This window comes from Vespa velutina, chromosome 1, assembly GCF_912470025.1.
Source record: "Vespa velutina chromosome 1, iVesVel2.1, whole genome shotgun sequence".
Taxonomy (NCBI): domain Eukaryota; kingdom Metazoa; phylum Arthropoda; class Insecta; order Hymenoptera; family Vespidae; genus Vespa; species Vespa velutina.
In genome coordinates, this window is record NC_062188.1 from 12,642,173 (window position 1) to 12,668,725 (window position 26,553).

Sequence of the window (26,553 nt, forward strand, 5' to 3'; positions counted from 1 at the left end):
CGTGATTTTTTACGTTTCTTTTTTTTTTCTGTATTCTTTCTTTTTTTCTTCTTTTTAACACTCTACAAACAAGGAAATACATGACAATAGCTATTATTGCTAACTTAATTAACAGACCATCAAAATTGATTCTTTCGTGGCGACCTCGTGCGAGACATATCTATTACGGGCCACAAAATGTACGATAAATGTGGCTGGTTTAATTAAAGTCTATTTCTGTTAGTAATGAATGTGTATAAGTGTATATACGTGATCGGATCCAAGAGACGCGCAAAAGTGTGTTGTGTGGTTGCATGTGTTATATGCTAAGTACACTCATTTGAATAATACTTTTGAGATAAATAGGGATATTTGATAAAAATAATAATGTTTCATTTGATATATAAAAATAAAAAATTGGTTTGTTAAAAGCATATAATATAAAATGAAAGAATACAAAATTACCGAATTCTTAAACATATATAGTCATGATAAAAAAAATAAATAAAAGAAAATAAAAAAGAAATATAAATACACTATTTGTTATAATCTATAATTATATTTCTGTTAAATCCCGAGAAATCCCGAGAAATCCATATATTTTATCCTTCATTTCCGCTCTTACTCTTTTTCTTCTCTCTCTTTTTCTCTCTTTCTCTATCATTCTTTTTCTTTGTCTTTCCGTTAATTGATATATAAGTATCTTTTATTAATAACTTATCAGTGCTGATTTAAGTATTTCTCGATATCGCGATAAACGTTTAATGAGTCACGATAAACCACAAGAAACACAATCAGTACACGTTTATAAATATTTGTGATTAGATGATTTTTTTTCTATCAAAATTGTATAAAAGTATGAAATAAAATTGAATTTCTCGTTGCAACGAAAATAAACGATACGATTTAAAAAATGAGGTATGTGTAATAAAAAAAAAAAGGAAAGTAAGAAAATAAGGCTAAGATAACAACCAATGGACGACTTCGTGAAATTTTTTTTTATCGAATCACGAATTAATTTGGAAATTAGCACGTGAAATAACTACACGATAAGTATCTATTCTTCGTAGCACGCGAGTTGTTTTAATTAAGTTAATGGCCTAGATAATAATAGTATTAAGATATTATCGACATATTAATACATACGAGAGTAATTTCGATGATAAAAAAGTGTTCTAATAATGTTTATTAAATATGAAATAATTATGAGCAAAAACAAACTGAAAGCGTCACGCATACCATTCGTTAATGATTTTTAAAATCATTATTTATTGAATATCAAATGTAAGAGCTAAATTTATATAGTTTATAATTATCGAATAATACGGCCAAATGAAGTTAGGATCAGATTGCATGCATTTATCATTCATACTGAAGATATATATATATATATATATATATATATATATATATATATAATCTAACTTATTATCCTGTCTAATCCTCTTTGAGAAATAGAATTGCAAAGTGATTGTTATTTTTAATCGTTCCATTTTCACGTTCTTCTTATTTTTTTTTTTTTATCATTGTTTCTCTTTCTCATGCACACACATTACTCATATACATCCTCTTACACATGCTCAGACACACATTCGCACGCATATATACAAAGCATAGATATACGCCTTTACATCGCATTGCCATTTCAGGACTAATCGCAACTAAGCTTCGAGGCTGATCCTAATTACTCTTAACGGATCTTATTGGAAAAATGTTTCTTTAGAAATGCTCACACGTGCATATAATCGAGATACTTTAGATTTCTGAGAGGAAGTTGGTATCTATGACGCAACTATAAAGAAGAAAAACGTCTATTGAAAATATGTATATATTCTATAAAGTCGAGGACGATGACGTGATATATTGTATAAAGCAACGTCATCGTATTATCTGTAACGTAATTGTCAAAGAAACCGAATGTATGTGTAGTCGACATGGTGTAGTCGACCGTACCACATAGCTCTTCTCCTTTGCTCTATTACAAAAATAGGATATCATAGAAAAATAAGCTTTGATATCGATAGTTATAACAGGTTGCCCTTTAAATCTTTTACATTGATTAATTTAATTAATAACTTAGATTATAAGGTTGATAGAATAACTAATAAAAGGAAAATAAATTTCGATCGACTGTGAAAAATGTCATTTGTTCAGAATTAAAAGAAGTAAAAATAAGTAAAGAGAATACCCGGGGATTCGTTAGATGTAAAAATGTCATTTATTCAAAAATATCATCGGAAGAAATAAAAATAACTAAAAGGAAAATAAAATTTGTTTGACGTAATTTTTCTCGAAGATTGTTATTTTCCATTACGAAAGTTAAGTCATTTGTCACGTTGTTGGAAATTCTCTCAATAACACGGATAACTTGGATTTTTCATCTGAAATATGCTAACTATCGTTCATTAGTAAGTAAGCGTATCTTTATGCAAGAGCGATAGAAATACATTAATGATTCTTATCGTCGTTTTATATACAGAAATACGTCTAATACACACACACATTTATATATATATTTATATTATTAGACATTATATATATATAAAATGTAAATATGCACATATATATATATATATATATATTATATATATTTATATATATATATATATTATATATATTTATATATTTATATATTATATATCTATAACGATTCGTGTGATACAATGCAGACGGTGTTAATTGACTGTACCGACGATGTGGGATCACTTCGTGGTTGACCCTAATTGGGTATGAACTTTTAGCAAACAAGTACACGCGATTTGTCTTCAATGATCGAGTAATTAAGTGACAATTACAGAATGTTATCGAGCAAGAAAATATTTTCTTTTTCAAGATCGCCGGGTATTTATATGTCCTCATTAATTACGATATCTGAAGAAATTTCTTTTTTTATACATTTTATTGACTTATTAATGACGGTAAACAAGTTATAATCTATTGAGTTTTCTCAATGATCTCAGTGAACATAAGATCAGTTCACCATTAGGTCGATAAAATTAATTCGATTAGAAATGCAACGTTAGATCGATCGAAATTATAAATTTTATTTTATTTTTTTATACTAAAATTTTTAGTGTAAAAAAGAAAAGAAAAAAAGAAAATCGAGATGTTTGTAACTCGATTGTTTTAAAGTTAATTTTTTCGTGAAAATCACGGTGAGTCGATAATTTAATTCTACGAAGAAAGACACGTAATCATGATGAATTTCATTTAGTTCTAGTTCAAAAGTAACATTTCAATTTGATATTGATTCAGATAAACGATTAATGTATCTACTGTTATTATCTGATTATAGATACTATCAAATTTAACAATGTCATATTATTTTAAAGTAAATTATATTAGGAGAATCCTTTTACCTGATTGTTACGGCAAGTAGGACGATGATAACACCGACCAATACCATAGCTATTAGCACGCCACATATCATATAAACGCTGTCGACCGGCTGATCTGAAAAGAAAATACAAACATTTCTTTATTGAATTAGCTGTATTTTATATTAGACAAAATAAATATATATTTAACACTCGTTGAAGAAATGAGGGATTAAAAATTTTTTTTTTTATAATATAATTATCGAAATTATAATTATTACAGTATAGAGAGTAACGTTAATTGATGGCTCCTTCTGTTTATTTATTATTTAAAATTAATTCAATTAAAAATAATAACGGATAGATAAAAGTTTTCTTTTTTTCTTTTCAGTACATTTCAAATTGATAGATAGTGATAAAAAGTAGGTTATAGTTACAGTGTTAAAAAAAGAAAAAATAATTAAGCGGTTTGTATTTTAAACAATTTTTGTTCTAATTGTCTATATTCACATACTTCTCACAATTACTTACCTATAAAATTTCGTATTATTTTTACATTATTTTTTATTGGAATTTTCTTGCACCAAGAGTATGTATATAGTATGTGAGTTAGTAAGTATTGACCAGCTATATTTTCATAGAGTGTACATGTACGGTACGAGTCGACAAGATTTCTACCCTCAATTTCGATCGATCGATCAACTATATAAGTTATTCGTCATCGTATGAAAAACTTTAGTTATACGTCGTCAAGATTTCGATTTCGTAACGTCTCGATTTTATTTCTTTTTAAATATGATTAATTTAAAATTATATAGGGTTAACAAAAAAGAAAAAAAAAAAAAAAAAGAAAAAACGTAATGTTTTTCAATAAAACATTGATTTGATGAAGTATCGAGTAAATGAGAATGGATATTGATATGCGATCTCAAATTAATGGAAATATATATTCTGCAAATAGGAATTACGATCAATTAAAGATTATTATAAGACATTAAAAAACAAATTAATGTTTTAGAATTGTTTTAGAAACAGAGTCGAAAGTATTTACGCTTAGTAACAAAGGACGCATTTTTGTGTATGTATGTATGTATGTATGTATGTATGTATGTTGTACGTACATTAAACTGACCTGCCTAAAAATAATGATCGTGACTGTGCTTTTTCTTAAATTAGATTGACAACATCGGGTGACACTATTTGTTATTTGTTTTGACACTACTACTCTATTTCACGAGACTCCTTCATTTTTTAATTTTTATTAAATAAATTTATACTTAAATATCAGAAGAAATCTACAGATTTTTCAGGCATCTCAATAAAATATATTTTTTCGATAAAAAAATCGAGGTCACATGCAGTTTTTTAAATAGTATCATATAATTTGTTTTTTATGTGGTACTGTAAGTGACATTGAGATAAGTTCAATGATGTAGCACAAAGGTACATTTATTTAATAACTCATTTAGAAAGTCATTTTTAACGTAATATAAATTTTTATGACAGAAATATTCTGTCAATGAATGTAAAGAATAAAAAGTTATGTTACACCATGAAGGTAAGCGCAAAATAATGATCTAAGGTATGTGCAGAATGCATACAAGTATATGAATACGCGAATGTGTGTATGCGAGTTGCTATATACATGATAAAAAATGGTTCAATAATTATTTCATTTTGTGTTGATTGTTCAACTTTTATGAATTTTTTTTCATTCAAGATCACGTAAAGACCACAATATTACGGTTACTTTTTCATATCAAATAACATTTATGAATTTTTTTTTTTTTATAGCTTCAGTCACTCATGAGATATTTCAACGTTGTGAGTTAAAGGAAAGACATCCTGTATATATATGTACATAGATACATTTATATTTAACAGACGTCTTGTATAACATATAGAACATATATATATATATATATATATATATATATATATATATATATATAGTATATAGTATAGTATATATGTAACATATTTACAAGGTGTTGAAAAAAAATATCATTCCATATTTATACGTTAGATAGGACACAATATACCGAGTAGAAAATCTATATAAACATAGGTCAAAAGGTCAACCGTTTCTGTGATATACACATTTTTATATGTTAACATCATGATCGACTTATTATCCGATATTTACAGAATATGTTCCACAATGTGGAACTTCATTATGTCATGTCCTCCTACTATATAAGCATGACATCTACTTCTTAGAGTCTTTCAAAAATTCTAGGTCTGTATTATATTATTTCACAAGGATGCTTGATTCAATTACGTAATTCTTCTAACAATGATTAATTTATCGGCAAGGAATACATTATGCTTTTCAAATATTCTTATAAAAAAACATCCAGGATATTTAAATCAGATAATCGAGTGTGCTATGCAACAGATTCACTACATTCAATTCACTTTTGGCTGAACATCGTGTCTGAGTGTTCTCTGACATTACGAACGAAATGAATTAGACTTCCATCATGCATTCAACAGATCGATAGTCTTTCAGTCAAAACCATATACTTTAAGAATAGAAGTAATGTATTCATAAAAAAATTGCGATAAGCAATTCTCAGAAAATCAATTTGGGAATATTACAGAGTTAATGAGGTGATCTCTCATAATGTCTACCCAAAAATTTAACATTTCAAAGAAAATCGATGTAAGTAGTGACATTTTCAGCATGATACTTCGTACTTGTATAATAATCACATTTGCAATCTCCAGTTAATCACAAAGTGTTTATATTTTGAATATGTTTAACCTTTCAACTTATATTTATATAAAATTTTTTACTCAGTACGGTGTATCCGGTCTATTATATAAATATGGAATGGTTTTTTTTTGAACATCTTGTATATAAAAGTCATTGAAAATATACATAAAATCATATTATGTATACCATATGTATAAAAGTTGTTATTCATATATATTTTTTATTATGCTTTTGTATATACTTAACAACTCTTTTATTATATTAGTATATTATTAATATAATATTTAATGAAATATTATATTATATACCAACATAATTTTGTAATATTATTATATAATTTATACATAGAATTATAGATATAAATAAAAGCTGTATATTGATTGTAATTTGAGAGATTAATGTTATACATAATTTCATGAAAATTTGTTGAAAGAGAAAATGAATCGCATTAATTTCTCTCTTAGAAATGAAATTTATAACATTTGTCGTATTTGCACACGAGGTATGATGATGTTCAATGCACGAGGACAAGATAAAGCAATAAGTAAGAGAACACGTGCTGAGAATAGCCAATGTGAACTATCTTATTTTTAACTCGCTATGCGGCAAAACTTCTCTTCTTTATTATTGGACTATAGGTTATATACGGATATATGCACTGAAATATTTCCACAATATTTAAATGCATTTTGTTTTTATACTAATTTATGTCGAATAAGGCGACTTTAAAAATAGTCAGGTCATTTTCTATACGTTTCGTTATTTTTAAGTGAAAAGTATCTTATAATTGTAAGTTATGTCGTAATTTTATTCTAAACGCAGACAATTTTTACTTCATAAATAATAATTTTTCATATATTATAATCCAAATTACTATCTGTAATTTATTATATAATTATATATAATCGTGTCAAGATATATAAACTTAGATATTTCTTTTTTTTTTAAATATTGACGATTGTTATTAAATGATCTAAATTCTGTAAATAATCCTCATAAAACGACTAATATATAATTCGAAATATCATAGATCTCTCGATTGATCTGTCTGTAATACTTTAATGCGATCAAGTATAAATCTATATATGAATTTTTAATTTATCACGTAATTCTTTTGACGATTAAAAAAAAAAAAAAAAAAAAAAAAAAAAAAAAAAAATGATAAATAAACTAGTTCTCAGATATCAGTATAAATGAACTGTTAAACGTTATCTCTCATCGTCTAAGTGGTCACTTCTTACGTGTCTCAGCACCTTCTTCGTAAGAGAAGCACGCCGTTGTTTCGTGATAAATGACACATCGTCTTTTTCATTTCCTTTTTTCATTATTTCAATAGCAATAAAATCAACTCGATATCGTGACTCGATCAATTCCTTTTATAATCCATTAATAAAATGATTTAGCATGAAATTGCACGTTGAACACTCAATCGATTTTGCATAAATCGATTTATTCATATAATACCCTTTTCATAATTTTTTTCTTTTCTTTGATAACATATACAAATTAATTTCTTTTTATCAATATTATAAAAGAAATTTAAAAAATATATATATTTTACAAATATAAGATTGTATATTCATTTTATACAATCGAACTTTCTTTAGTGTCTAAAAGAAGATTATATTATCTTTAACTATAATATACAAAGTTTTCTTTTTTAAATAGTGTACTTTTTATATGAAGGAATATAGTATTTATATAGTATAGTTATAAATATATAAACTAACAATTAATTTTATGACAAGAAACTGAAATAAGACATTAAAAAGTATAAGTATATGAATATGTAATTTCAAAATTAAATGATGTCATAGAAAATGAAATGAATTCCACAAAATTGAATGTCAATCACGTGAATGACTCTACGGCATTCAAAACGAAGTTGAGGAAGAAAACAATTAACAACTTTTAATTTCTGAAAAATGTTTAATGTAAAACTACATTATAGAGTAATATCAAGTGCGTATGTGTCATATACACTCTACAGAGGTATAATAGTATTGTTGTGGAAGTGTATATGTGTTTATATGTTTGTATGTAAACATCGATGTATGTAAAATACATATATAGAAGGTAGGAAACGAAACGATATTGCTCAATATTATGTACGTGTGTATGTTTGTTTGTTTGTTTGTTCTATGTATGTGTACGCATGATTCTTCCTGTGTATATATATATATATCTTCCTATATACATATGCATATATATATATCTTCCCTTTCCCCTTAACCCTCTTTCATTTTCTTTCAATCATTCTTGACATCTTCATTGATCTTTCCCTTTCTGTTATTCGTTCGCTGGGGGTCATTTGTCGTAGATAAGCCCAATAGACACGAGTTACGCAGTTCAATGCAATGTTGGTAGATAGATAGATAGATAGATAGATAAATAAATAGATAGATAGATAAATAGGGTGAGAGAGAGAGAGAGAGAGAGAGAGAGAGAGAGAGAAAGAGCAATATTGAAACGCGATTTACAATATATTTTTATTTGCTTTGTTTGCTTATATAATGATCTCGTTCTTCTTTCTTAAAGAGAAAAAAAGAAAAGAAAAAAGAGAAAGAAAAAAAAAAAAGGAAAAAAAATACATATTTGAAGATTCTTTATTTTCTTGTCTAACTATGCTAGGATCGATATACGATACGAATGATATAATATGTAAGATAAAGACACGTAATACCCAGACCTTGAGATATTTTGATGATACAGATTTCTTGCATTTTTTCAAATTAAAAATACTTCTATATAAAAGTAATACGGGCCTTCTGTAATTCTGTAATTCTGTAATTCTGAGTTTATTCTTTTTTCACTCTTTTGTTTTCTTCTAATATCTGTAATAACAATTTTGAATTTCTGTGAATTGAGAAATTCTTAATTCTGAAATTCACGAATTTCTGTGAATGTAGCAAAGCACGATGTTGGCTTTATAAAATGGATCTTTTTAATACGCCTACGTATGTATATAGTAATAAAAGAAACAAAAGTGTATAAAATAAGAATAGAATCAGTAGTAGAAGAGTTGTAAGGTATGAAAAGAAATCGAGAGCAAATGAATATAAACAAGATAGTTTTAGAACGATAGAAAAAAATGGATAGCAAAAATGGATAGCAAAAGATATAAATAGGAAGATCAGAGAAATAAATATTGGGTTGTTCGGAAAGTAATTTCGTTTTTTTTTCCGACAGAGGATTTTAATTTTTTTTTGCACCCAACTTCACATTTAAGCAGCATAATCATTATATGTTTTGAGAGCTGATATAGCAAGGCTTGTGCGTGAAAAAATCCAATTGATTCTACGCAGTAGTTTTTGGTTGGTGCCCTTTTCAATATGGAGAGCAATAAGCAACATTTTCGTCATATTTTACTTTTTTATCATAGAAAAGGTAAAAATGCTGTTCAAGCCAGAAAGAAATTAACCGATGTGTTGACAGTACGCCAGTGCCAGAACTGGTTAGTAAAATTTTGATCCGGCAATTTTGATGTCAAAGATGCATCACGTTCTGGAAGGCCGGTTGAAGCTGATAAAGACACGATAAAGGATGCAAAACGGCGAATAACAACACGTGAGATCGGTGAGAGATTGAATTTATCAAATTCAACTGTTTATGACCACTTGCAAGGCCTGGGTTTAACCTCGAAGCTCGATATATGAGTTCCCCATGTTCTCACGGAGAGAAATTTGTGTCGTCGCGTTGACGTCTGTGATTTGCTTCTCGAACGTCACGAAAATGATCCATTTTTAAAGCGCATCATTACTGGGGACGAAAAATGAGTTGTATATAACAATGTCAAACGCAAGAGATCATGGAGTAAAAAAGGTGAACCGGCTCAAAGCATTTCCAAAGCCAATATCCATCAAAAAAAGGTGATACTGTCTGTTTGGTGGGATTTTAAAGGAATCGTTTTTTTTTGAGACTTTACCGGATAACACAACAATTAATTCGGAAGTTTACTATCATCAGCTGGACAAACTGAATGATGCACTTCAACAGAAAAGGCTAGAATTAATTAACAGAAAAGGTGTAGTGTTCCTCGAAGATAATGCGAGATCTCATACAAGTTTGGTCACTCGCCAAAAGTTTTTACAACTTGAATGAGATACAATGCCGCACCCACCATATTCTCCAGATTTGGCACCTTCGGATTATTATTTGTTCCGGTCACTGCAAAATTTTTTAGACGGTAAAACCTTTTCTTCAAATGAGGAGGTCAAAAATCATCTCGATCAGTTTTTTGCCAGCAAAGACCAAAAATTTTATGAGCGTGGAGTCATGCTACTACCAAAAAGATGGCGAAAGGTATTGGACTAGAATAGTCAATATATAATTTAATAAAATATTTGTTCATTATACGAAAATTGTCTTTCATTTTCACAAAAAAAAAAAAAACGAAATTACTTTCCGAACAATCCAATACTATTAGGAGAAGGGCATAAATGTAAAATATTTTCCAATAAGATGCATAGGAGACTTAAACTTAATAAAAAATCCTGGCGGAAAACAGAGAGAAAAATGGCGATCGTAATAATATAAAATAAAAAAAAAAAAAAAAAAAAAAAATGAATTAAGGGAAAAGAGCAAAGAATCTGCAAATGAAATGAAGAGAAATAGATCGATCAATCGATCATAGCGAGATTTAGACGTGATAATGAGGAAAAAGATAATAGATTTTAGGAGAAAGCAGAAGGGAAGATTTACGGAATTTTTGTGAATAAGAGAAAGAAAACTGATTAGATGGACGGTCGTGTAGAAGCAAGGAAGAAAATGGATGAGAAAAATAATAGAAAGAAGAAAGGAACTAATTGTAAGTAAGGGAAAAAGAGAGAATATAAATAAAATTTTTCAAGTATTTTAAATACTGTAATAATTATTTTTCCTACAGAGTACTATTATTGTAGGGTATACAGATCACATATAGGCACAGACACGTTTCAAAATTTAAGAGCGAAAAATAAGAAAAGATAAAGTTTTTTTATTATATATTTGATCTCTGAAATAACGTGAAATAAATGACTTATACCAGTTACAAATAATCACATATAACATTCGTGTAATTATGTTGTACCAATACTTTTACAATGCTTCACATATCACATTTACTATAACGATTGGCAGAAAAAGAAAAAATCATCAAATTTAACGTCAGGGGTCATAAATATGATAATGTGTTACTATAATTATAAAATTATTTTGATGACCTCCGTTTATCATTATCGTCTTTAGTCACGGGAAGGAGAATCAATGAATAAATGAATAAAGATCCAGTTTTGAGTAACGTAAATACATACGTTCTCATTACAATTGTTATATTTTAAAGAAAATTAATTCGATCAATGAAGCTGACTTTCCTTTATCTTTCATTATGAATAAAAAAAATTAAATGGAAAGTGATTTCATAGATTTATAATAAGTTGTAATTATTATTAGATATGTACGATAATAATAAGATATATAATGTAAATATATATATATACATATACATGCCTATATGACTTTGAAAAATATAATTTATGAACAAGGAAGGACATCCGTGTGAAGCAATTACATATAAATACACACACATGCAGAGAGAGAGAGAGAGAGAGAGAGAAAGAGAAAGAGAGAAAGAGAGAGATTCTTAGATGCATATAATACTAAAAAATGAGCAATAATAGAAACGAAATTTGTTTTAATCGATAAAATGAAGCATTTTCTTAAATAAGTATATCTACATTGCTTTAGATATAATCGACTCGAAAGAAATACAAAAATAAATACATCCCTTTATACGATAAAATATTTTCGCAAATATTAAATAAATATTACTAAGCAACCAAGGACAGTGCATTTTTTCACTATTTATGGTTACTTTGCTAACGGCAACATTTCTAAAATTATAATAATAATAATAATAATAATAATAATAATAATAAAAATAATAATAATAAAGAATAAAATATAAACAATATATATAAAATAACAAAAATAAATAATAATAATGTGAAGTATTATCGATCAAAAAAGTTTCATACCTAAGTATATAAGAACGTTTTTAACGATTTTTAAAAAATTAGAAGATGTAATATCGAAATAATGTATATTATTATTTTTTGTGCAATAGTTCTTAGGAAATTACTGTATCATTTACTTGTATTAATGCGATACATATAGAGTATGTTGATTAGCTAAATTCATATCTTGAATAGATGACGTACTACGATGAATGTTAATAACAATGAAATATTAAAACGTTTAAATGACGGAACAAACAACGGTAACGTGCGTATTTATGATACGAATGTGTCTTTCGTCACACAAACATACACACACACACATACTCACACACGCATTATATGTACGAATATATACTATGCATATATATCATGTTATCTACAATGTCATATAACTGTAAGTTATACACTTATACATATTTTCGTATTTTGTAAGCTTCATTTTGTCATGACAACTTTTATTTAATACTAATTATTATTTTTTAAATCGTTTGTTTTCTTTTTCTTTTTATATCTTTTAAGTATCCATATAAGTTATTGTTAGTATAGTATAATTAAATTAATACAACTAATATTAAAACTTTTTCATATTATATAATTTTTTGATAGATATGACTAAACATTGATATATATATATATATATATATATATATATATATGCATGTAAAAAATTATATTTACGTAAGTATATATGTGTTATAATGTTATGTTAGTATATTTATGTATATTCATATTATGAAATGATGTGCATATGTATGTATATATGAATCTATTATATACATATATGTATGCATTATGTATACATATGCATTAGATGTATTAGTAAGATCATAAACACATAAAGGCACGTGTACATAAACGTAAAAAGTAACTTTAACTATCTCATGAGTAACCGGACGAGCGCTTGTTAGCGCTTTGCATCTGCCGAAACGTTAATAATCGCTGAAAGCGCGAAGTCACCCCTAGAACAGATGTCACATTATCCGTCTACGTATTCGTCAAAATTACTGACAATAACTTACGGCTTACATAAGAGGGATTTACGTCATGATAGACACAATCGTTCAGAAACGTCTATGCGCATTAAAAGAGACCGTATCTTTTATCGTTTCGTTAACCATTAACTACGCCTTCTACTTTTTTTTCTGTCTTTCTTTTATTTTTTTTTTTTTTTTATTTATATTTATCATCGACATTTCTAGTTGACAGTATTGCGTTTTTTCATCTTAAAGAAAAAAGAAGAGAAAAAATAAAAAGAAAAGAAAAGAAAAAAGAAATAGAGAAAAGAAGAAAAGAAGAAAAAAAATAGACGCAAAGTCAAAGCAAAGTTAATTTTAGGTACTTGTTGAAATTTCTAAAAAACATTTCTCTTTTGATTCAAGACGAGAGAGAGAGGGAGAGAGAGAGAGAGAGAGAGAGATCGATAAAGAAAGAGAGATAAAGAGATAGAGATAGAGAAAAGTTGAGGTAGAGATAGAAGTATAGAGAGAGAAAGAGTACCGATACACTTCGAACATCGGCGCTTATAAATAAGTATGAATTATAAGAGGGATGTTCTCCATCTAAAAGTCTGAGCCCACATATCTGAGAATTTTATCGGCAATGTTCTGACGCGTTGCTCGACTGTCAAGTATATTTTCGGCACACCGCAGCATGTACTGGTACATACAACCGCTGTACCGGCTTATGATCGAGGTGTAAACTAATAGACTGTAAACGAGCCTGGTCACGAGGCCCCGTCGGCCTTTACGACACATGAAAATAGAGCGTCCGTCGAAATTCGAATAACCTAGCACCAAGATCATCTTATTCGATCGTAAACGTCCAAACGTTGGTTACATTATGAGTAAGCGTGCCGCTTAATTTTAGGATTTCGATTCTAACTTCTTTCTATGTGTCGAACAAAAGCAGTCAACTTACCGACAGGCAACGATAATTCCAAGGAATCTGAAATGATAAAAAAAAAAAACAAAGTTAAAATATTTATTTGTCATTGATAGGGAGTGAGAGAGAGAGAGAGAGAGAGAGAGAGAGAGAGAGAGAGAGAGATTTTTAGATTCATATAATACTAAAAAATGAATAATAATAGAGACGAAATTTGTTTTAATTGATAAAATTAAGCATATTCTTAGATAAATATATCTACATTGGTTTAGATATAATCGACTCAAAAGATGTACAAAAATAAATACATCGCTTTATATATACGATAAAATATTTTCGCAAATATTAAATAAACATAACTAAGCAACCAAGGACAGTGCACTTTTTCATTATTTATGGTTTCATTATTTATGCTAATGGCAACATTAATGTTTGCTAACGGAAACAATAATAATAATAATAATCATAATAATAATAATAATAATAATAATAATAATAATAATAATAATAATAACAACAATAATAAAGAATAAAATTAGAAAGAAAGAGTATAAATTTATTTAATCTTTTAAAATGTCATGTATTATAATTTTGATATTACATCGTGTATTTGCTGATTCATAAATTTCTAGATTGACCCAAGGCCGATTTAAACAATTAAAAAAATTCATTTCATTTTCTCCAGACTTTCATTTTTAGATCATAAAATTACAAGTATAGCTTCTAAGTCTAACTGTAAAAAATTAGCCTCGAAAAAAAGTAATTGATTTTTAATATTATTAATAGGAAATTTTGTGCCACCATTGTATATTTGTACTTTTTAAATCTTATTTTATATTAATTCATATTAGAAGATTGATGTTCGCTAAGTATAAATTCTAAAAACAATATAAAATTATATTGTATAATAGTAGATATAATTTATTAAATATATTACACTATATTATATATAACGTATAGTTATATAATATAATTATATTACAAATAAAATATAATATATATGTATATAAAAGTAATATTGTGAAAATACAATATTGTTTATTTATATATCCTGCAAATTTCGACATTAGTCATTATCTAATCTAATACTTACATATATCAACTATACCTAAATTATATTATAAGTTTCGAATAAAATCATTTTCCTAGGAAAGAAAAATGAAGATTTGATTATAAAATAAAAAAATTAAATAAGATCGATTTATCAAGGAAAGTTTCAACTTTTGTCTTGAAAGAAACAATATCATTCAAACTATTGATGTAATAATAACATAATCTGAGAATTTCATTAAATGTTTTAACAATGATCACATACATATTTGATACATATACGTATATATATATATATATGTAGGTATAAAAATGTGTGTACATACATATACATATAAGCACGGTTTAAAGTCTCACATGAAGCTACCTTTGTTTCCACAAGGTTCACACGTGCGTACGATATCGTAGGAAGTTCGCCAAATGTTAAAAGAAAAAAAAAAAAAAAAGAAAAAATACTCTGTTTCTTGGCGAGAATGTTCTACGGCTTTCTTAACAAAGGGCACTTTGGCGCATAGTTTATATCTAAGTTTATACAGTTTATACGTGTTTTTTCTTTTTCTCTCTCTCTCTTTTTCTTTTTTCTTTTTTCTCTCGTTTTCTTTCTTTCTCTTTCTTTCTCTCTCTCTCTCTTTCTCTCTCTCTTTCTCTCTCTCTCTCTCTCTCTCTTTCTCTCTCTTTCTCTCTCTCTTTCTCTCTCTCTTTCTTTTTCTTTCTTTCTTTTTGTCATTCTTTATTCCACTCACTCGTTTATTGTTTCCTTCAACACATATATATCTTTGGTTCTCGTAAATTATTTTCACATTACAATGAAAAAAGAATTAATTAATAATTATTCAATAAATGTTTAACGGAAAAAAACGAGTTAACTCATTACGAAGATTTAACTCTTCTCTCGTGTGATAAAAAGAATTAATAAATTACTCAATACCGTTAAGAAGAAATTATACAGAGCGAGCGTGAAGATTCTTAGGTGATTTTAAATATTAATTAATCTTTTTTGAGATTCTTTGGTGTAATTTTTGTTAGATTATAGAAAAGTTCTTAGACTTGTAATTTTAGAACAAAGAAAAAAGAAAGTATTAGGCTAAAAAGTCTCGATAGAGTATGATTGAATGATCTTTCATCTAGAATCTATCTGATTCATTTTGTACATCTTAATTCTGTTTTTTATCGTATACAATTTAATTTATTTAAATAATTTTCCGTCTCTCCATAATTTTATTCTATATAGAAATTAATTTCATACACAATACAGAATTAAAAAGGATTGTTTCTAATATTTATATATAATAAGTTATGTTATCTAAAAAAAAAGCATTATACTTTCCAATTATTTTTCTGTTTCTTTTTTTTTTAATAATTTATCAAAAACTTTTTATTTGTGTACAATATTATTTGTAATAAAAATAAATTATATATATATATATATATATATATATATATATATATATATATTCGTATTCATTGATAAATTATCTTTCAGGTTAACAGGTTAAATTGGTACAGATGAGAGATAAGAAATATAAGAAAAAACGAGAGAGAGAGAGAACGAGCAACGCGTCGGCGAATTGCATCTGGGTTGCGTATACTTTGAGAAAAAGAGGATAAAGCTTAAGAGAGGGGATGAACGGGGGAATAGGGGAGACTCGGTCTCGTGCGTCACGGCGCGTCGCTACCCCAAATCTTTGGAGGTACTATTTTTGAATCACAGCTTGGCTGGTCGTCTGCGGCTGGTCGACGGCTAGCACGATCAAGAGCCATCGACACCTCGACTTGCGTCGTCTCGAATGGTCCATCATTATTTTTCATCTTTATCGTGTGCACTGATTTAAGGAACGTCTCATGAAATCGTTGAATTCGATATAACGATTCTTATTTATATTATTCGATTTTTTTTTTTTTTTTTTTTTTAATCAATATCAGAGATAAAACGAAGATTTTCTTTTGTTAATACTTAAAATTATAAATGATTAAAATTTATGTATTTATTGGGTAGTTATTATTAACTTGGGTAGTTATTATGTAGTTATTATTAACTTTAAACTAATCGTTTAAAGTTATAAATAAGTGTTACAAATATGTGCTTCAAATAAGTCGAGAAATATGAAAAGTTATATAAAAGAAATCAGTGAATTTACTTAAATCAAAATTGTCCGATGATATTATTATAATATTATTATAATATATATATATTATTATAATATATATATATATATATTATAATATGATAAAAGAGAAAATTATTAAAATAAGAAAAGTTATAGAAAGGGAGTCAGTGAATTTAAATGAAAATCAAATAGAAATTTATCATAATTTGTAATTTCTCTCTCATCGGATAATTGTTATTAATTTATATTAATAACACTATACATATATAATAATTAAATAAAAAGAAGAAATATTAATGTTTGGTAATGGTTATAAGTTAGTCAAGTTGTTTTTAATTGCATTACATTTCTACGAAAATCAGCTGATCAAAGCTCGTGATCGTGTTTGAAAATAGTTTATTACTTTGGATATAATTACATTTGTAAGATCATAAAGAGATCTCAGTGAATTTACAAATACGTAGATTAAAATGTGCCAAATAATATTATTATAATCCAAAGACAATATATATATATATATTATAATAGAAAAATATAATAATTCGAATAAAATAAAAAAATATTTGAATAAATAAAATAAAAAATAAAAAAGATATCGATGCCTTGATAAAAGAATATGATATTTTACATTCAGTTTCTCGAAGGATCAAGCATTAATCGTTTAAATTTCTCCAATAAATTACTGTAATTTCATAGATCAAGGCCAATATTGACGTTAATGATTTATCTATCAGAAAAATCTTTGAAAGTTGTTGTTTACGAAGTATTATGTTAATTTGTTTTTGATTGAATTTCATCGAAAATTATTTATACGTATGATGAATTTTTAGGTACATTTATATAATTGTATATAATATTATCGACTTTCATTCTTGAATTCGTTTGAAGTAAGCATTCGACTCAATCGAGTTTATCCATTCGAAATAATTTCATTTTTTAATTTGTCTATTGCAATCATCACTAAGATTATAGATATCAGAAATAATCAGGGAGTAGTCACTCGTTGAAACATTTAATACTGCATTGGCATCGATAACGGCTTACCTTGTCTCTAGAGCTCCGATCGTGGCGAAAGAAACGATTGTCCGAGAGTGATCACGCTATTACGTCAATGAAAAGCATGATTTCACGTCGAGATGGGATCGTTCTCTTTAGCCATGAGAGATTTCTTTTAGGTTTTCTCAAGCTCTAAACAACAAGTACAATTCCTCGAAGCCTTTTATGATCACTTGCGATTGGGAATTTACCGTGGCTATATCTAAACGTTACGAGTTTAAGATTTCTGTCTCAAATGTTTTTTTTTTTTCAAGCTTATCATTTCATGATATTACGAAAAAGAGATCGCTGCGCAGTAACGCGGTTTTTTTACATCAATTTATTCAAATCAACTTTAATGAAACGTTCGAAAAAAAGAAGAAAAAAAAAAAACCGACGAATAATGGAATAAATTGATTACAATATGAAAAACCGTTCGTTAATTTTCGCTATGAATATACTTAGAAAATTGTAACAAATATATTACGTGACAAAATAAAATATTATTATTAAAATGAGCTTGATATAAATATATAAATTTTTACGAAACGTATTGTGCCTATATAAAGAAAACAAAGAGAAATGACATACACAAAACTCCTATTTGTCATCAAATGATTTCGTGTTAAAAAAAACAAAAAAAAAAGAAAAAAAAAAGAAAAAAAAAGAAAAAAAAAGAAAGAAAAGAATGTGAGGAATAAAAGGAACAAGTAAAACATGTGTTTAACGAAGAAATGATAGCTCGATTTGAAGCGAGCTAACTAAGATACGCCTGATGTAGAGAGGATGAACTTTCAAGCGTATAACGGTCAAGATCACCGCTTACTGGATATCCTTGAATTTTGCTGACAATATTCGCTCCGGAGAATCCTCGATAAAAGTCGCGATTTCGCTGGCATTAAACTCTCTGTCTAAAATTGTTTACACCTGATTCTTCTATTTCTTCAATGACTCATTTTATATATTAATAAATATTAATGCCATTATAATCGACAATTCAATTACAATAATCAATAATTCAAGTCCTAAGAAAAAAATAAATTCCGATAAGAAATTTCTCTTTGGAAGATGATTATTTTTATTTCTCCATTATTCACAACTTTTTCGTTATTTTTACATATATAAATAAAACTTATTACAATGAAACTTACATTTATTTATAAACGAATTCGATGGCTTTAACAAAAGAAAAATATGAATTCTCTTGATAAAAAAAAAAAGAAAAAAAAAAGAAAAATAGACATTTTTGATAAGAAACTGATTAGTCCTCTTTCTTTTTAATTTTAACAAGTAATTTTTCTATCGGTATATAAAAATATTGTTATTAGTAACGAGTATATTTAAATAAAACTGATATTTTTTTTAATTAATTCAATAATATTTAAGTGAAAGGAAAGGAATAGATCACGATTGAATGGAAAGAAGTGGGGAAATAAAGCTTGAAAGTCGAACGTAAGAAGGATAGGGAGAGAGAAAAAAATCGAACGTGTTTGTCGATAAAGAAATTTCAAATTTTTCCATTAATCTCCAATGAACATACGGAAGTATCGTACACAGAGGAAAGGTGACGTAGCGTAGTGACCGTTGGATGGATCGATTTGATTAAAAATAGATTTTCCCAGGTTCGAGTTATAGTACGTTGTTCAGTGAAAAGCTTGAAAAGTGACGTCCAATATTTCTTTATAGTTGTAGAATATTGACGTTGTAAAAGTGACGTAAATAACGATGACGTGTTAAAATATATGTTAGAGGTCCTTCAACGTTATAGAGAACGTGTTTTCAATGAAACTTTCTTGGGTCTTCGTAAATCTTATAGAAAGAGAATAAACAAACAAATGCGAAAAATAATATGTCGAAAGAATGCTTGCATTATATTTAAAATTTTACGTGGATAAAAATTAACATAATCGTGAGTATATCTCGAATGCATAATTCGAACGTTAATGAAGAACTTTTATCGAAATCGGACAAGTATCAATTTACAATTGAAAACAAAAATTTTTATTAAAAATTTTTCCCGACACTTAATCGTGCGTTAGAAATTCACGAGTTCCGCATGTTTCTATGCTAACTTTAGATAATATTAATTTACTATTTGGATCGGTTCCATCATATTTTAAGATGTCTGTCCCGAATAATAAAACGTTTTATAGTTAGAATAGCTGTCTCCTGCAAGTCTATCTTACGAGAGCAATCGGAAAAATATGCGACTACTTTTTTTTTCCCCTTATAATATATAAATTTCATTCTGAAAGTGAAAAGACATTTTAAAGTGACTATAAAGGTCGCGTAATTTTTTTAATTTCTTCTTATATTTTTCTTTGTTTCTATTAAGTCCATCATTCTTATTAAGTCAATTTTAATTCCTTTCAATTAATATACACGGAATATCTAACATTTTATGAAAGTTATCTTCTTTTTTTAATAAGAAATAGTAAACGTTATTTAATTTTTTTTTCTTTTTTACATAAAGCGTTAAGTTTTAATCTATATTATACATTTCTATTCTATCGTAGAAGATGTGGCTATTATGCATGTCAAATACGAACGATGCTATAATTTTACAAATATATAGGTATAGCACATTTTTTGCATTTTTTTTTTTTTTTTTTTTTTTTTTTTTTTAATTTTAATGAAACAAAGCTATTCTGCATTAGACATCGAATAATGGATGTCCTCGATGAATTCACACACACCACACACACACGCGCGTGCGCGTGCGCACGCACGTGCACGGATATATTAGATGTATATATTAGTGTGTAAATGTATATTGGATGTATTTATAGGGTATATATATACATATATATATATATATTAGAAAATATTAGATATATTTATATATTTACACTTATGTATATACATGTATATATATTTAAACATACATTGCTAAAATAAAAGTCTTGTATTTCGTATAGCATTACTCAGGCAGAAACGCGTCACAGTAATATTTTCTTTCTCGTTCTGCGAAAGGACACGACACGAGTAATTGTCGTTAAAGCGAGTAATTATTAGACGCTTGTGACCAACTCGTTGAATGCGAAATCGCCTTTTTTCGAGATAAAGAAAGAAAAAAGAGAAAAAAAGAAAAACAAAAAACAAAAAGAATGAAAGAAAATCAAAAGAAAAGAAAAAATAAAGATGTCTGAAATGTTCTAAGTACATTTCAAATAAAAGATAAAATATATGGGACTGTGAAAAATCGTTATTTAAAAAATACATCTTTTAACATGTCAGTTCACCTAAATATTTTGTGATGGGAAACAGAGTGGTAGAAAGAGAAGGTTAGAGAGCAAGAAATAGAGAGAGAGAGAGAGAGAGAGAGAGAGAAAGAGAGAGAGAGAAAGAAAGAGAGAAAGAGAAATAAAATGAGAAGCATATGGCGCGTGTCGTCCATCGTGTGCCATTGGCTGACAGTATAAGAGTCACGTGTCCCTTCGCTTGCTTTACGTACTGGCCAGGAAGCAGCTGGCGGTAAACTAATGTTGATTGTCACATAAGCGAGAGGTTAACCATTGATTGATCTATGCCGGTTTATGTTGATATCAGAAAATGATAAGAAGATTCAACTTATATTCTAGAACAATTTTCATTTGAGTTTAGCAACTTAATGGATCGTTCGAATTTTTATTTATGTATTATTTTAGTATTATCTTATTCGATATTCGAAAAAAATGTAAAAATTATTAACTTAAGAAGTACAGAATATTTTTATAGAGATTCATTTTCTTTTAAATATCATTTGTTGACCTTACCAAATTGTTGATATTATATGTGTGTATGTGTGTGGTGTGTCATGTATGTGTGCATATATATATATATATATAGTATATGATGTACAAATTTGTATGATAATCGAAATGAATGAATCTTTCCTAATACGAGTCAATGGATAGGTATATCCAGGTCAGCATTTATTATTCACGATCGATAATTAACCATGAAGTCTTTATATAATTATTATCACATTCTATCGATAATAGTCACTATCTACCTATAGTAAATTACCGATAGTGAAATAACTAAATTCTACATTATCGACATTATCTATATTACCGATGTTAACTGTATTATCAAAGTTATCGACAGTATCTACATTACCGATATTCTGTAGATTACCAACGCAAACGATGGACGAAACACAGCTACCATCTTTCATTAGTTCGTTGTACTAATAGTCTTCACTCTTTAAGAAAAGTAGAACCTTTTTTGAACTATAAAAGTTTTAAATATAAAAATATTGTAAACAATATATAAATAAATAAATTTAGGATTTAAAGAAAGAAATGTTTTATTTCTTGATAGAGTTTCTCGTATATCTCGGGCAAATTTTAATTACTATGGACGTTTATTGTAAACTTCCTGTTGTTAAATTTTTCTTTCCTAGATTTAAAAAATATTTCTAATATGCGTTAGATTAATTTTCTAGAGGAAATAACGAAGACAATGGAAGTGATTTCATCTCCTAATGAAACAACATTACTACGCTTACATCATTCCATTATCTCAAACGTAATCAATCTGATTAACGCTAATGTGAAACGCAGTATAAGGATGTAGCGAATATACAAATGATAAAAGAGACACGAAACTATGAGAAAAATAATTGACGAAGGATCAATGCTTCCTTCCTTCGTTAAGATTGAATCACAATTAACAAGAAACATTACTTATATGTTCTACGTAAAATTTAATAGATTTTCAAAATAAACGGAGGAAAAAGCATTACCTTTCTGAGAAAAAAAGAGAAAGAAAGAGGGGAGAGAGAGAGAGAAAAAACTTGTATCTTTTCTTTTCAAAACGATCAGAAATATGAACAAAACGTAGCCTACGAAATGTTCCAATAAAATAATTAATAAAACGTATATATATATATATATATTAAATGAAATGCAGTTTTAAAATATAAAATAGATCTTTCATAAGAAAAGTCTTTCTTTTTCTACAGTACTTTTTTTATTTAACTATAAGAGTGTAAAAAAAAAAATATATATATATATAATAAATAAACTGTAAATCACAAGAATATTGAGCTTTTATACGGAAGAAGCAAATAGAAAAAAGAAGCAAAATAAAACAAAATTAAACGAACAAGATAATTCTTCGTTTTGGATAGTGTCTTAGTGAAGTAAACGAAGAGGCAAATAACGACGATAAAAAAAAGAATAATAAAAAATTTAAAAGAGAAGAGAAAATAAAAAAAGAAAAGAAGACAAAAGTAAAAGAAACAAGGTAATTCTTTGCTTTGGGTAATGAAACGTGTCTATCGTTGGATTACGGGTATTAATGTTCCAGCATCAATCGCCGTTCACTCAGAACTGGACCAGTTGACCCTGTACCGAATGTATACATTGTAAGAGTAGTCGTTTACACTTTTTCCTTTGTGCATTCTCCCACTCCACAAATAACACTGACTTTTTTCTTTTTCTCTCTTTTTCTATCATTTCTAATTCGTCTCTATCTTCAAATATTTCAAAAAGATCCTCTTTTTCTCTCTTTCCTTTTATGTATACATATTTCTCTTTCTTTCTTTTTTTTTTTTCAAATTCTCGTTTGTCTGCAAAACATGATCGGAGATGTTAATAGGAGAACATGTTTTTCTCGGAAGAAACTTTTCTACGAATCCACGCATAAGAAGAACGTGTTAAGAAATGAAACAGAAAATCACATGTAATTTGCATAATCGACGGTAATCGTTTATTATTGCAATGAATTGAACGAAGGACGAATTAAAGAATTTCGTTTACTCTTTCAAATCTATGTACTTATCGTTATATATATATATATATATATATATATCTTTTTGTTGGAATTATGTATATTTATCATAGAAAAAAATTAATCAAAAATATAATACTCAATCGATAATTATTTAGTCATGCTAGTAACTTTTTTATTAAAGAGAAAGAAAATATCAATGAAAATATACAGATGCATATACAAATATTTTTTTTTTTCAAAATAACCTATATCTACTGTAAATAAATAGACCAACAAGTATAATATTTTATCGATAATTTTTTAGCTATACTAATAACACTTCTAATGAAAAAGAGAAAATCGATGAAAATAAAAGATCCTTGCTCTCTCCCTGATTTCATATATACATTACAGATGCACAGATATACACAATATACAGGGTGTTCCAGAAATCATAAATCAAATTGAAAGGAGTTGATAGACGAGGTAATTTATAACAACAAAAAAAGCTTTACGTATAGTTATCCAATTCTTCATTGTTTTCAAATGATACCTGCTTGTTTCTTCGTAAGTAAAAATTAGCACATTCCAATACGAATCAAGTAGAATTTTTTTCGGACAGTGTAGATTATCTATTACAGCAGGAAGAAGATATTTTGTAAATTCTTTCTTAAAAAAACAAAAAAAAAAAAAAAAAGAAAAGAAAAAGAAAAGAATTTTTTTTTTAAAGTAAATAAATTTAATTGAAACTCTTACATTAATTTATTGTTCTTAATTCAGAAATCTAAGGTCAGTTCTGTACAATTTGATTTACAATATAGTATATTATAACATTTTTGATTAAATCATTTAGAAATAAAATTTCCAATAAAAAGCAATTGGTTTTTTCTTTCCCCCCCCCCCTTTTTTTTTTTAATTTGAAAAGGCAGACATTAATTTAAAGAAATGGTTATATACTTGAAAACGGTGAGAAATTGAATAACTATATATACAATGCTTCTTTCTTTTCGTTGGAAATTATTTTCCCTATCATCGTCTTTCGTTTGATCCGTAAGTTTTGGGATGTCTAGTATATATATATATATATAATATTTTTTTTCACAATTACGTATGTTAATGTAAGTAAAGAAATAAATCAATAATTGTAATATTTTATCGATAATTATTTAGTCATGCTTGTAACTCTTCTTCTTGAAAAGAGAAAATCGATCGAAATAAAAGATCCTTGCTCTCTCCCTGATTCCATACATGCAAACACATATACATATATCTATATACATAGATAAAACGGACAGATGTAACACATTTATGCATCCGAATGGATAGATGACGCTTTCGCTAGAGAAATGAGCCGATAAACGGGTTAAAATCGTACTACTCACTCACCGGATTCTTTTTCGTGGTCTTGTGTCCCGTCATCTCTCACATCCTCGGTGGAAAGTGCTGAAATTAAAGATAAAGATGAATCTCTAATTCATATTTTTCTATTTCGTTCATATATTTATATACAAATAAACAAACAAACAAGTAAGCAAGAAAAGAAATAAGGAAGGAAAGAAGGAAGGAAGGAAGGAAGGAAGGAAGGAAGGAAGGAAGGAAGAAAGGAAGGAAGCAAACAAGTAAGCAAGAAAAGAAGGAAGGAAGGAAGGAAACAAATAAGCGCACGTATATAAGTGGAATAAAGCGAGAGTAATTATTAGAGTGCGAGACACGTTACGAGCTCACGTGTCCTCGAAAGAGCCGATCGCGACCTTCGCATTTGATGGACGAATATTAAACCACGATGGAGCTTTACGATTACAGCCACGCTCCTCTGATACAAACGCACACGTACACGCATAAATAAGTAAATAAATAATGTGTGTGTGTGTGTGTGTGTGTGTGTAATCTATATATGTGAAAGTATATACAATCTATGAACTTACGAGAGATTATAAATATTTTATATTCTATATATCTAATTCCAATGAAATAATTAATGTTTAAGTAACTAACAAATTGGATTAAAATATATATTTTATAATAATAATAATATTAATAGTAATAATGATAATAATAATAATAATTATTATTATTATTATATATCATTATTATATATTATATATTATGTATTATATGTTATATAATTATATATTTATTGTTATTGTTATTATTGTCGTTATTGGAATTTTTTCAAATATTAAATACGACACATTGAACAATCGGAAAAATTACCCGAAGGAAAATGTCTCCCAAAAAAAATGATAAGCGTAAAAATATATAATAATAGATATAATCAGGCTAGTTAAGTTCGCTCACATAACTTCCTTATCGTTTACTTGAACGTATGTACATGACATCAACGTAATAACTGTTAGCTACCGATCGCTTGGTTACTTGTTTTTTTAAAAAATATTTTATCGTATATCATCTAATAATTGTTATATCTCAGAGATACTCCATGAACGAGATTAATCTCTGATTATTTTCTTTTATTATCTTGGTATTATTTTATACTTGAAAATGATACATTTTAAATTTGGTACTTTTCGTATGAAAAATAATCTGTTGATGCGATCGTTCAGACTATTTTTTTTAACTTCTTTTTTTTAATTTCCTTCTTCTTATCATCTTTTGTTTCATCTTCCTTTTTTTTCGTCATTTCTCTTTCATTCTCTCTCTCTCTCTCTCTTTCTCTTTCTTTCTCTCTTTATTAACAATAAAATGATTTTGAAAAATAATATTTGAAGCAAAACGAGCTCTTTTGGCGTATCGATGAGCTTACAAAG

The 26,553-nt window shown here is 27.4% G+C and overlaps 1 protein-coding gene across 4 annotated transcripts in view; it reads right to left on the minus strand.

Moving 5' to 3' along the window:
- Window positions 1–26,553, minus strand: part of LOC124949545 — a 67,350-nt gene that overhangs the window by 7,078 nt on the left and 33,719 nt on the right. For 2 of the 4 annotated variants that reach the window (XM_047494793.1, XM_047494811.1), the window contains exons 2-4: window positions 25,172–25,228; window positions 13,929–13,955; window positions 3,339–3,432 (exon numbers count right to left, since the gene is read on the minus strand). In XM_047494793.1, coding sequence (XP_047350749.1) covers window positions 3,339–3,432; window positions 13,929–13,955; window positions 25,172–25,228 — 178 coding nt within the window. The remainder of the gene's footprint in view (window positions 1–3,338; window positions 3,433–13,928; window positions 13,956–25,171; window positions 25,229–26,553) is intronic. The other 2 variants (XM_047494802.1, XM_047494821.1) reach the window with 1 other exon arrangement.